Source organism: Ahaetulla prasina, chromosome 4, assembly GCF_028640845.1.
Source record: "Ahaetulla prasina isolate Xishuangbanna chromosome 4, ASM2864084v1, whole genome shotgun sequence".
NCBI lineage: Eukaryota > Metazoa > Chordata > Lepidosauria > Squamata > Colubridae > Ahaetulla > Ahaetulla prasina.
In genome coordinates, this window is record NC_080542.1 from 75,061,304 (window position 1) to 75,076,213 (window position 14,910).

Below are 14,910 nucleotides of genomic sequence, written 5' to 3' on the forward strand. Positions count from 1 at the left end.
CTCGGGGTAAAACTAAGGAAGGTGTTGGGCATTTTTAGGTCAGCGGGGCTTAAGGTTAAGCTCAACAAATGCCATATTGGGGTGAAATCTGTAGAATTCCTAGGATACAGGATAGACAGGGAAGGGATCCACCCCACGGAGAGCAAGGTACGGGCCATTAGAAAGGCCCCAGCCCCCCAAAATAAAACAGAATTACAGGCATTCTTGGGGCTTGTTAATTTCTATGCGGTATTCTTGAAGAATAAAGCAACAGTAGCCGAGCCGCTACATAAGTTGCTAGCAAAGAAAGCTGTGTGGTCATGGGGAAAAGAAGAGGCTAGGGCATTTGAAGGAGTAAAAAATCTTTTGTCCAGCGATAGCCTCCTCATCCAGTACAATGGCACGTTGCCACTAGTACTAGTTTGCGACGCTTCACCATATGGGGTGGGGGCAGTGCTTAGCCACAGGTTACCGAATGGAACAGAAGCCCCTATAGCGTATTATTCCCGGACTATGTCCTCTGCGGAAAGGAACTACAGCCAGTTAGATAGGGAAGCGTTGGCCATAGTCTCCGGGGTTAAGAAATTTCACAAATACTTATTCGGACGAAATTTCGAGATAGTCATGGACCACAGACCCCTTCTAGGGCTTTTAGCGGGTGACCGCCCTACGCCCATGGCACTTTCTCACAGGCTGACCCGATGGACTATTTTCCTAGCAGCATACTCCTACAAATTGCTCTACCGCCCAGGAAAAGACTTAGGGCATGCGGATGCTCTGAGCAGATGCCCTCTACCAGAGTCAATTGAGGACCCCACCCCGGGGACACCCGTCTTACTAATTGACTCTTTGGACTCTGGCCCAGTCACATCCAAGCAGGTGGCTAGGGCATCGTATAGAGACATTACAATTCGGACTGTGATCGGTTGGGTGCAAAGGGGTTGGCCTGCTGCGCCGGGCGAGCGTTTCAAAGACTTTGCGAAAAAACAACCAGAACTGTCTGTTCAAGGGGGGTGTCTGTTATGGGGGGATAGGGTAGTTATCCCAGAAAAATTACGCGAAAATGTGTTGGAACTGTTGCATGAGGGCCACCCAGGGATTGTGCGGATGAAGAGTTTAGCGAGGAGTTATGTATGGTGGCCCTTAATGGATAAGGACATCAGCGACAGGGTAGGGAAATGCCAATCCTGCCAAGAATCGAGGTCGCTACCCCCTACAGCCCCAGTTAGAGAGTGGGAGAAACCCCAGGGGCCTTGGTCCAGGATTCACATAGATTTTGCGGGGCCGTTCCATGGGCAGACCTTTTTAATTGTGGTAGATGCCTACTCAAAATGGTTGGAAATAATCCTCATGAAAAGCACAACGGCCAAAGCAGTAATCACAGTCCTAAGGCATCTATTTGTAACACACGGCCTGCCCGACACCCTAGTCTCTGACAACGGCCCGCAATTCACAGCAAATCAGTTTGAGGGGTATCTAGCTGGAGAGGGAATCAGCCTTTCTACCCGGCGACGAACGGACTTGCAGAACGTTTCGTTCGGAGCACCAAGGAAGCGCTATCTAGGATAAGTCCAGGCGACTGGCAAATGAAAATAGACACTTTCCTGGCCGTCCAGCATAGGACCCCTTGTGTAACAACTGGCCGCAGCCCAGCAGAACTTTTAATGGGCAGGAAACTCAGGTGCCCGCTAGACCGACTAAACCCAACTTATACCCCAGACGGGTACAAGGGTATTCAAGGAAAAACCAGGGAAATGACAGTGGGTGACCTAGTATGGGCACACAACTATAGCGAGGGCCCAACATGGTTAAAAGGGGAAATTTTGGGCATAACCGGACCCAAATCATACGTAGTAGACATGGAGGATGGCCGGGTATGGAAACGCCACATAGACCAGCTAAGAAAACGTATACCAAACAAATTAGAAACCAAACAACCAGGCCCTGACTACCAATTGTTTGAATCTGCAGCTGACTCAAACCCGAGGCGAGCGGAGGACTTATCTGATTCCGATGAAGTCCAGCGACGCCAACCGGTTCCTCCTGAAGGCAACAGGAACGATTCAGCCAATAATCCAGGGCCGGACGGCCTAGAGGAGGAGCGGGGAGGAACAAACAGTCCCTCCGACCAGCTCGACTCTCTCCCAGAAAATGAACTGCGCAGGTCAGAAAGAGTTAGGAGACGCCCTGTCTACCTGCGTGACTACGTAGAGAGATAGCATGTAGATATTATGTAAATAGAGGTACAAAGCGTTCTGGGAGGGAAGGAGTGTAATGTATTTTGAACTTCGAGAGGGAATTTTGGGCGGGAAAATTGCACGTTGCTGATTGGTTGAAGCCTCAGCCAAAAGAGTATTTAAAGAGGGGTTTTTGCCGGTTGTCTTTTGCTGGGTCACAATAAACTAAAGAGCTGTTGCCACTCGTTGGTCTCCTGCCTCTTCATTGCCCGAACCTAACAATGTCGTCTCTATATAGATAAATTAGTTTTGCAGCTTTTTGGTTTTTCTGTAAGTATATTCTTGTATGTTCATGTTATTACAAAATAAAAGCAAGGAAATCTTCATTTACATTGAATCCCAACTCTGTTTATTTATATTTAAGAAAGTAGTGCTTAGCATGTCCATCAGTGTTGTAACCGGATTTAAGACACATCTCACCATGGTGTTAGTAGTGCTCCCAGATTGGCTCTATACCAGGGGTGAAATGCTACCGGATTGGAGGGGATCGCGCGATCCGGTAGCGATGGCGGCGGCTGGTTCGGAGGACCGGTAGCAAAAATCCCTGGCCCCGCCCTCCCTGGCTCTGCTGAGCCGCACCATCTGCAGAGGTTTGTTTTTTTTACTTTTAAAAGCCGGTTTTGCTTCAGCTGAAACAGGCCTTTAAAAGTAAAAAACAGCAGAACCTTACTTGTACTTTTACTTGTAGAAAACTTGTTTTCTACAAGTAAAAGTAGAGATTTTAAGGCACTTACCTGATTACTGATGAACGCATGGCTCTCTTTCCAGCCCAAAAGCTCTAGTTTCACTTTCAGTCAGACAGCATAAATCGCTCAGCTAATCTATTTCCTTGGTGATCAACTGGCTGGCTTTGCTGAGGAACTCTGGGATTTGAAGTCCACAATAAAATAAAATAAAATAAAATATTTGTGCAGCTTTCTGAGATTTGGTGTGCTTCTGTAGTGTTTCACTCTAACTACACAAACACAAAAAATCTCAGAAAGCTGTATGTGGCATATTGTGTGTGTGTGTGAGTCAGTTGTGTTGTGTTGTGTTGTGTGTGTGTAAAGTGTGCAAGTTGGTTTTTGAGCTTTTTGTGGCTATGTGAAGTGTGAAGTGCAGCTGCTTTTACATTATGTGTGAGTCAGTTGTGTTGTGTTTTGTTGTATGTGTGTAAAGTGTGCAAGTTGGTTTTTGAGCTTTTTGTGGCTATGTGAAGTGTGAAGTGCAGCTGCTTTTACATTATGTGTGAGTCAGTTGTGTTGTGTTTTGTTGTATGTGTGTAAAGTGTGCAAGTTGGTTTTTGAGCTTTTTGTGGCTATGTGAAGTGTGAAGTGCAGCTGTTTTTACACTGTGTGTGAGTCAGTTGTGTTGTGTGTGTGTAAAGTGTGAAAGTTGGTTTTTGAGCTTTTTGTGGCTATGTGAAGTGTGAAGTGCAGCTGCTTTTACATTGTGTGTGAGTCAGTTGTGTTGTGTGTGTGTAAAGTGTGAAAGTTGGTTTTTGGTACCTCTTATTGTTTTTTATACTTTGTTTATCATTTTTATTATTTATTGTTATTGGCCACGTCCACCAAGCCATCTGACCACCAAACCACGCCCACCAATTAAGCCACGCCCACAGAACTGGTAGGGAAAATTTTTAGATTTCACCCCTGCTCTATACCCACATGATCTTATGATACTGGCAGCAGCTGGATAATCTTATTTTTACCAAAATGAATCCAGTTTTCCATGACCATGGAAGAGCTCTTCAGAGATTGGCAGCTGAACTAGTATGGATTAACAGGGAAACCTTATCTCATCTTTTTTCCTGATTCCTGGACTATCCTTCCTCCTTGGAATGATTTAGTTGCAATCACTTCATCCTATAATTTCTGCTGCTTAAATAAACATGCTCAGGAATGATGTCTTGGCTGTCAGAGTGGCTGGACAAAACAAAACAGAAGAGAATAAAGGGGCTTGTGCTGGTGCTTGGATTTCTTTTTATTTTAATATATTTCTACTGGTCTACTGAAGGGTGCAATGATTAACTATTTCTATCTCTATGTTTTAGGTATAGAATAGTGTGGATGAACATTGGTGACCTTGAACTTGATTCTGAGGATTTGGGAGTAAAAACATTGGGAGAATGAAAAGGATCTTTAAAAGGAAAAGAGAGCCAGTCTAGAAACCTTTCCCTAAATTTTACTACGATGACTTCTTCTCATGTTATTAGTAGCAGTAAAATCTAAACTTTCATGGAATGAGAAAAATCCTAGAAACCATTTTCTTCAAGTTTGCATTGTTCTGCTTTTTAAGTACATTTAAAAAAATATTGAGAAACTAATTACAACGATCTGCTACATATTGATAAAGCCATCTCTATCTATTGGCCCTGATGGATTATGTGCTTACTTCCTGAAATAGCTTTCCACTGCCATAGCTGAACCTCTAAGCACTATCTATGAGGTATCTTTCAGAACCAGCTCCTTGCCTGACCTGTGGTCATTAGCCACATCATTCCTATCTTCAAAAAGGGAGACCCCAGCCTAGTTGAAAATTACCAACCAATCTCACTGTGTTGCATCACCTGTAAAGTCATGGAATCAATCCTAAACCAATCCATCACCCACCTCTTAGAGACAAACAACCTGCTCCCTAATAAGCAGTTTGGTTTCAGGAAAATTTTGTCCTGTAATCTGCAACTCCTGCACCACAGAAACATTTTGACCACACAACTCGACCAGAGTAAAGCAATAGATGCAATTTATACAGACTTCTGCAAAGCCTTTGATTCAGTGGTACACGATAAACTACTGTTAAAACTAAACTCTGAGGGCATTTTCGGATCCCTGCATAAGTGGATACCCACATTCCTGTTGAATAGACAACAAGCAGTCAAAATAGGGAGTGCTCTATCAAACCCTGCACCAATTAACAGTGGTGTCCCCCAAGGCAGCATATTAGGACCCACACTCTTTCTGCTTTATATAAATGACCTTTGTGATAATATTATAAGCAGCTGCATCCTCTTTGCTGATGACATAAAACTATTTAACATCACTGACAATACTGCTGCCCTACAAAGCAACCTTGACTATGTGTCAGAATGGTCGAACAATTGGCAACTCCAAATCTCAACTAACAAATGCTCTGTCTTACACATTGGCAAAAAAAATCAGAACACCAAATACAAGCTGGGAGAATATGACCTCATAGATGACCCTTACTCTGTCAAGGATCTAGGAGTACTCATCTCAAAAGATCTAAGCCCCAGAGCTCACTGTAACAGCATTGCCAAAAAGGCATTAAGAGTTGTTAACCTAATTATATGAAGCTTTTTCTCTGGTAACACTGTACTGCTAACTAGGACATACAAAACCTTTATCAGATCAATCTTCAAATACAGCTCACCTGCCTGGAATCCACACTGTATATTAGACATTAATACAATCGAGCGGGTCCAGGGGTATTTCACAAATACTCCACTCTCTGCTCACAATAGAATACCTTATGCTCACAATAGAATACCTTATGCCACAATAGAATACCTTATTCCACCAGGCTTGAAATTTTGGGCTTGGACAACCTTGAACTATGTCGCCTATGGTCTGACCTAAGCACAGTACACAAAAATTGTCTGCTACAACATCTTACCTGTCAACGACTACTTCAGTTTCAACCACAATAATACACAGGCAACAATAGATACAAATTCCAAACTCGAATGCAGAAAATACAACTTCAGCAATAGAGTGGTCAATGCCTGGAATGCTCTACCTGACTCCATTGCTACTTCCTCAAACCCTCATAGCTTTAACCTCAAACTGTCTACCATGGACCTCACATCATTCCTAAGAGGTCTGTAAAGGGGTGTGCGTAAGTGCACCAGTGATCTACCTCCCTGTCCTACTATCCCCATTTATTTGTACTCATTTCATGTGCTCATGTCCATGTTTATACTTATATCTGTTATAGAATAGAATAGAATAGAATAGAATAGAATAGAATAGAATAGAATAGAATAGAATAGAATAGAATAGAATAGAATAGAATAGAATTTTTATTGGCCAAGTGTGATTGGACACACAAGGAATTTGTCTTAGTGCATATGCTCTCAGTGTACATAAAAGAAAAGATACGTTCATCAAGGTACAACATTTACAACACAATTGATGCATGTTTGACAAACTAAATAAAATAAAATAAAAAATAAAATATCTCCTGTCTAGATTTATCTGTATTTATCTGTCTCTTAAAGTACAATGCAAAGATATCCCATCTTGATTTAATTCAGTTCAACTATACTCATTAAAACAGGAGTCGACAACAGATGCAAACAAAATATCAATTCAGGAAAGCAAAGTATCAGAATGAACAAAGATTTGCAACTAAAGTCAAAGATAATAAAAAAAAATTATTTCAATATATAAATAACAAGAAAAAAGTCAAAGAAACAGTTGGTCCACCAAAGAGAGAAGATGGTAAAGAAGTAGCAGGCAATAGAGAGAAAGCAGAGCTGCTTAAGTCATTCTTTGCATCAGTCTTCACACAAAAAGAAACTATAGCCCAATCTACCAAAAACATAAATGTAATAGACTAGAAACTAAAATTAAAATAAGCAAGAAAATGATAAGAGAACACCTGTTTGGCCTTGATGAATATAAATCATCTGGACCTGATGGATTAAATACTAGAGTTCTGAAAGAGCTGGCAGATGTTATCTCAGAACCATTTGCATCATATCTTTAAAAAATCTTGAGGAATTGGGGAACTAGCAGAGAATTGGAAAAGACCTGATTTGGTTCCCATCTAAAAAAAAAGGAAAAAGGGGAAAAAAAGAGACCCAGGAAACTACAGACCAATCAGCCTAACATCAATACTTGGAAAGGTACTGGAAAAAATAATTTTTAAAACAGATCTACGAATATCTAAAAACAAAGCTAGTAGCCAGCATGGGTTTGTTAAAACAGATCGTGCCAAACCAATCTTATTTCATTCTTTGACAAAGTGACTAAATTAGTAGACAAGCAAAATGCTATCTATTTAGACTTCAGCAAGGCATTTGATAAAGTAGACCACAATCTACTTCTTGGTAAGCAAGAAAAATGTGGGATAGACAGCATCATCATCACCAGATGGATTTGTAACTGCTGACAAACTGTATTCAATGATGGTACTACATCTACCTGGAGGGAAGTAAGCAGAGAGGTATTGCAAGATTCTGTCTTAGGCCCAGTAATTGTCAATATTTTCTTAAATGGCTTAGATGAAGCAATAGAAGGGGAAATCATCAAATTTGCAGATGACACTAAGCTGGCAGGAATAGCCAACACTCCAAGAAGACAAACTCAGGATCCAAAAAGCTCTCGACAGACTTGTACAACAGGCCCTATCCAACAAAATAGCAATAAAACTTAGACTTATATACCACTTTACAGTGCTTTACAACCCTCTCTAAGCAGTTTACAGAGCCAGCATATTATCCCCAACAATCTGGGTTCTCATTTTGCCCACCTTGGAAGGATGGAAGGCTGAGTTTACTTTGAGCCTGATGAGATTTGAATTGCCAAATTGCAGGCAGCTGGCAGTCAGCCGAAATAGCCTGCAGCAATGCACTCTAACCACTGTGCCACCATGGCTCATAATAAAATAAAATTTAATGTGGAGGAAAGTAAGGTTTTACACCTGGGCAGGAAACCCCAAAGGTACAAGTACAGATTAGGCAAAACCTGGCTCAAAAACAGTAACTGTGAGAGGGATTTTGGAGTCTTAATGGACGATCATTTAAACATGAGTCAGCAGTGTGTGGTAGCAGCTAAAAAGCTAATACAATCCTTGGTTGTATAAAAAGAGGCATAGAATCAAAATCACGTGAAGTATTAGTACAACTTTATAAAGCCTTAGTAACATCACATCTAGAATACTGCATCCAGTTTTGGTCACCACATTACACAAAAAATGTTGAGACTTTGGAAAAAGTGCAAAGAAAAGCAATTAAGATGATTAAAGGCCTTGAAATTAAAACAAATGAAAAATGGTTGCAGGATTTGGGTTTGGCTAGTCTACAGAAAAGAAGGACTAAGGGGAACATGATAGCAGTAATCCAGTATTTGAGAGGCTACCACAAAGAGGAGGGAATCAATTTATTTTCCATAGCACTAGAGGGCAGGACAAGAAACAATGGATGGAAACTAATCAAGGAGAGAAAGCAACCTGGAATTGAGGAGAAACTTCCTAACAATAAGGACAATTAACCAGTGGAACAGCTTGCCTTTAGGAGATGTGGTTGCTTCATCACTGGAGATTTTTAAGAAAAGACTGGATGCACTTTACTGGACTTTGTGTGTAAAATAGGGAAAGTAAAATGTCTCCTCCTCCTTGCACTGACTCTTCTCATAAACTACTATGAGAAGAGAAGAAAGGAGCAAGGAGGACATCTACCGAGCAAAGAGGATATAAAACTGAAGGATTGTGGAAGTGATGAATACCCATTCCTTTTTTTTTCCTTTCTCTTTTCCTGGATATCTTATAACCTATAACCTTGGCTGACTTGTGGTGGATTACAAATAATGTGGACTAAAGTGCTGCCTGTCTCCATCTCTTTGGAATACTGAGGTATTGGAGGTTGGCGATATAACAGTCCCTGTGGATTATAAACACTGTTGATGAACTCATAATACTATTGGACAGATAAAGTAGAATGTTAAGGACAAGTATAGCTGTCCCGCTTGGATTACAAATTCCTTCTTTTTATCCTGGGATAATGGTGGTGGTGGTGATGATGATGATGATGATGATCTCTTCTAATTGCATATAAGACATCATTGTGGTTTACAAAAAGAATGGTCTAAAAGGAGGACAAAAAATGTTCTTTCTGCGCCAACTCAGGAAACTCAAATTTTATTTTTATTTATTTTATTTATTTATTTATTTATTTTGTCAAACACAACAATATATATTAGTATAAGCATGAAATAACCACACAAATTGAATACAACCAAAGTGAACATTAGGACAGGAATGGTAGGCACATTGGTGCTCTTATGCATGCCCTTTACAGACCTCTTAGATGAGGTCAACAGTAGACAGTCTTTGGTTAAAGTTCTGAGGATTTTGGGATGAGACCACGGAGTCAGGTAGTGCATTCCAGGCATTAATAACTCTGTTACTGAAGTCATATTTTCTACAATCAAGACTGGAGTGGTTCACTTTAAGTTTGAATCTATTGTGTGCTTGTGTATTGTTGTGGTTGAAGCTGAAGTAGTCTTCAATAGGAAGGACATTTTAGCAGATGATTTTATGAGTCATGCTCAGATCATGCCAAAGACGGCATAGTTCTAAATTTTCTAAATCCAGAATTTCAAATCTGGTGGCATAAGTTATTTTGTTGTGATCAGAGGAGGACTCCTCTTGTAAAATATTTCTGGACACGCTCAATTGTATTAATATCCAAAATGAAATGTGGGTTCCAGACAGGTGAGCTGTAATCGAGAATTGGTCTAGCAAATGTTTTGTATGTATTGCCCAAGAAGCTGCTGATACAGTTCTACAGTGTAATTATTGAGTCTGTCATCTGCACCTCTGTAACTGTCTGGTTTGGTTCTGCAACCCAACAAGACAGACATAGACTTCAGAAGATAATTAGAACTTCAGAAAAAACAATTACATTGAAGACCTGTATACTGCATGGGTCAAAAAGAGGGCTGTGAAAGTATTTACAGACCCCTCACATCTTGGACATAAAATGTTTCAACTCCTGCCCTCAAAACAATGCTATAGAGCACTGCATACCAAAACAACTAGACATAAGAACAGTTTTTTCTTGAACACCATCACTCTGCTAAACAAATAATTCCCTCAACACTGTCAAACTATTCACTAAGGCTGCATTACTATTACTATTAGTCTTCTCATCCTTCCTATCACCCATCTCCTCCCACTTATAACAGCATGACTATAACTTTGTTGCTTGTATCCTTATAATTTATATTGATATTGATCATTTCCTAGTATGACTTGATTGCTTATTTGTACCCTATGACTATCATTAAGTGTTGTACCTTATGATTCTTGACGAATATATCTTGTTTTTTTATGTACACTGAGAACATACGCACCAAAGACAAATTCCTTGTGTGTCCAATTACACTTGGCCAATAAATAATTCTATTCTATTCTAAAATGCTGACTATAAAATATTCGCCACAATAGTAGCAAAAATAATATGAGAGTAATATTAGATACATTGGAATACTATGAAGCACATAGTGAAAAGCAATTGACGCTGTTGTTTCTAGATACGCAAAAGGCATTTGACAATGTGAACTGGCAATTTATGTTATACCAAGTAAGACATATGGATTTTGGAAATAAATTTATAAATATGTTTAAGGCAATATATACAAACCAGAAAGCCAAAGTGATTGTGAATGGCAAGGTAATTGAAAACTTTTCAATACAAAAAAGTAAGGCTGTCCATTATCTCCATTGTTATTTATCTTAACACTGGAAGTACTAACCAGAAATATCAGGCAAGATGAGCAAAGCAAAGGAATGGAAATCAAGAGAGAAAAGTACAAACTACAAACATTCACAGATGACTTAGTTTTCACTTTAGAGGAACCATTAGAATCATGCCTGAGACGAATAGAGAAATTAGAGGAATATGGAGAGTTTGCTGGATTAAAAATAAATAAGGAAAAAAACAAAATGATAGTTAAAAATCTTCAAACAAACAGAGGGATGAATTAATAAAGTAAATGAATATCCAAATAGTGAAAAAAATGAAATACTTAGAAATCTATCTAACAGCAAGATGTACAACAACTGAAGAGGACAATTATACAAAATTAATGCATCAAATTAAGCTGGATATGGAGAAATGGAAAAGCTTGCAACTTTCTATGATGGGTAGAATAGCCACAATAAAGATGAACATACTGCTGAAGATACTTTTTTTAAATTTCAAACAATACCAATAAAACTAGAGTAAAAATATTTTGATGAATTCAATAAAATAATGTTAAAATTCATTTGGCAAGGACGAAAATGGAGAATAAAACTGAAATCAAAAGGGAAAAGAGGTTTTGGTCTGCCAGACTGGGAATTGTATTACCAAGCAGCTGCACTCATATGGGTGAAAGAGTGGATAACTTTGAGGCATAGAATACTATTATTATTGGATGGTCATGACCTTCAACTAGGGTGGCATGTGTTTCTCTGGTATGGAGAAACACGGATGGTACATCGATATTTTCAAACAAATTATGTAAGAAATGCACTGTTATCAGTGTGGGACAAAATTAAACAACAAAACTATAGGGAAATGGCAATCTGGGTCTCCACCTTAGAAGCAGTGATACACCCATTTAAATATTAAACAAGAATGGTGAATTGAAAACCAGATTAGAACTAAAAAACCTAAAATTAGAGTGGTGGTCGTACCTGCAGATACAATCCTATTATGTGAAAAATGTTAAACATCTTTTTATAGAGAACTAACAACATTGGACAAGATATTAGTGGGGACTGATGACAAATTGATAAGGATATTATACAATTATCTATTAAATTATAAAATGGAAGAGGAACAAGTTAAAGACACAATGATAGTATGGGCCAAAAACTTTAGATATACTATAGATTTGGATAAGTGGTAAAAGCTTTGAGATAGAAACCGGAAACTGACAATGGCCACATCATATAAGGAAAATCTCTTTAAAATGTTCTATAGGTGGCATCTGCCTGGCAAGATTGGCTAAAATGTGGCAATATGTCCCCAAACTGTTGAAAATGTAAACAAATACCTGGCACCAGTGGTGGGATTCAAATATTTTAACAACCGGTTCTCTGCCCTAATGATTTCTTCCAACAACCAGTTCAACAAACTGCTCAGAAAGTTAACAACCGGTTCTCCCGAAGTGGTGCGAACTGGCTGAATCCCACCACTGCCTGGCACATATTACCACATGTGGTGGACTTTCATAAAGGCAAGGAAATTTTTGACACAAATCCATATGTGATTAGAAAAATGATCAGACAACATATAGATTTTAAGCCAGAATTGTTTTTATTAGGCATTATATCAGATGGCTATGACAAAGGGACAATTTATCTAATGTTACATATCTTGACTGCAGCAAGAATTGTATATGCAACAGCAGTGGAAGAATGAAAACAAGATGAGACTATAAGGAAGATACTAGATTGTGCAGAAATGGATAGATTAATGCTAAAAATAGAAGATAAAGGAGATACAGAATATTATTTAACATGGAATAGATTCTATCAATTGTTAGAAACACAAGGAGTTTTTGTTGGAATTGCGAATGCGAAAGAATCAAGTTAGGTAGATATGGAAAGAAATATTATTTTTAATATCGATATAGGAATGTAAGTATTAGAATGATAGATAAGTTGACATATTAGAATATGATGGTCAGAAACTATTGTATAACACTAGCACGGTTTAAAATAGTATATATGTTATTCTGCTTTTTACTTTTGTTTTATGGTAAGTGGAATGCCAGGACAATTACACTGTAGAGCCTAGTTTCCGTGGAATTCTTCTTCAGCCAATAAAAGTCTTGTTCTGGGTCTCATGCTCCCTTTTCCCTTCCCCGCCATCTGGAAAGAAAAGTGATTAAAGCTGTCACATCCTTCACTGATTTCTAGGACAGATAGGAAAGCATAGCGCAAAGCATTGCTTTCCCTACATTATGGTAGTGCTTTCAGATGATATTTGAAATCATCTGAAAGTAGAAATAGAACTAGTGAAATAACCTACAAGATGATAGGAATCTAGTGGTCATCCAGTATTTTGCAGCCCAGATCATGTCATCTTAATCATGTTAGCTACTGTGACAAATCAGCAATTTGTCTTTTTCATCTGTTGTTGTAGCAGTGGAGAGGAAATAAATATAAATATATTGACATGTAACCAAATAATTGTCTGTAGAAGGCATAGCAATAACTCATTTGTTTTTATTCTTAAAGGTTCAAAACAACTTACGAAACCGGCATTTATTCCTAATTGCACAGATCAGCTAGCTTTGCCAGGTTAGTGGCTCCAACTGTATTTGAATGCCTATTCAGCTATATGAGTGTGTAAATAGTGTGTTCAGCTATACGAATGTGTGAGTATGTGTGTGTGTATAATATCTAAATTGAGATATATATACAGTATGTATGTGCCCAATGCCTTAACCACTACCCCAACAGGCTTAGTCATGAACCTGTAACATATGCCATTTAAAAAATATGTAATAATTTTTGCTGAATAACATGAATTAAAGATTGAGAGTCTGGGTCCTACTGTCTGGGAAAGGAGCTGGATTGCAAGAGTCAAGCTATTTCATTTGTGTTGTTAGAAAACAGCAGTAACTGTGCTGAGACGCGGTAGAGTATCTGCTCTTTGGTTAGGATGAACAAATCACCTTTTAAATATGCATTTTCACACACACACACAAACACACACACAATACACACACACACACACACACACACACATATTTGTAGGTTTTCACGGGTATAGGTATGTAAATCTTGGCATTTTTGGGTCTTTTCCCATGTAAGGTTGAGAGTATCTTGGTGAAGTTTTGACGAGGTCTCACTAATCATCTTCAGGCTTGTGTCTTCGGCTTCGTGCTTCCCAGCAAAAAATCATCCCCAGAGAGATATCATCCAGATGCCCCCAGCTTTATGGTCTCCCCAAGATGCACAAAGAAGGAACACCACTCAGACCCATAGTCAGCTCCATAGGCTCACCTCTACAAAACCTTGCCAAATTCCTTGCCAAACAACTTCAGCCCTATGCAGAATCCATCACCTCACACGTACAAAACTCATTCCACTTCATAGAAACAATAAAGAAACAAAACCTACAACCCAGCAACCTACTTGTGAGCTTCGATGTCATATCCCTCTTCACCAAAGTGCTTATTAAAGAAGCCTTGACAGCTATCCAAACAAATACAACCCCCCCCCAAACACTGCCTAACCAACACATACTTCATCCATAATGGACAAAGATACAAACAGATAGAAGGAGCACCCATGAGATCACCCCTCTCACCCATCATCGCAAACATATACCTGGAATATTTTGAAACCAACCCTTTAGATAAATCTGTACTCAAACCCAAACTCTGGCTTAGATACATAGATGACACTTTCGTAATTTGGCCACATGGAAAGGAGAAACTGGACAACTTCATTACACATCTCAACAGCCTACACCCCAAAATACAATGCACTATGGAAATAGAAGCTAACAACCAACTCCCCTTTCTGGAAGTCCTAATCTACAAAAAACCCAATGGCTCCCTAGGACACACCACCTACCAGAAAAAAACACACACCAACTGCTACTTAAACACACAATCACATCACCACCCTGCACAGATCAACTCCGTAGCCAAGACTCTCATCTCCAGGACCGACAAAGACCACCTGAAAACTGAATTACACACTCTCACAAACGTATTAATCTCCAATGGATACCAAAGAAACACAATTACCAGCCTAATCCAAAGGGAGACACCGCCCAAGAACCAAGACACAGAACAAGACAATGGCATAACCCTCCTCCCGTACATCAAAGGCACCACAGATAAAATCAGCAAAATTCTCCATAAACTCAACATCAAGACAGCCTTCTGCACAGACAAAGACAAGATCCATCTGGAAAATTAAGGAGTCTATGAAATACCATGCAAAATCTGCCCAGCCACAT

General features: G+C 39.2%; 1 protein-coding gene across 1 annotated transcript in view; it reads left to right on the top strand.

Annotated features, from left to right (window-relative positions):
* PDE1C (phosphodiesterase 1C) overlaps positions 1 to 14,910 on the top strand; it is a 424,232-nt gene that overhangs the window by 350,896 nt on the left and 58,426 nt on the right. Inside the window, exon 17 of the mRNA XM_058181457.1 lies at positions 13,173 to 13,235. Coding sequence (XP_058037440.1) covers positions 13,173 to 13,235 — 63 coding nt within the window. The remainder of the gene's footprint in view (positions 1 to 13,172; positions 13,236 to 14,910) is intronic.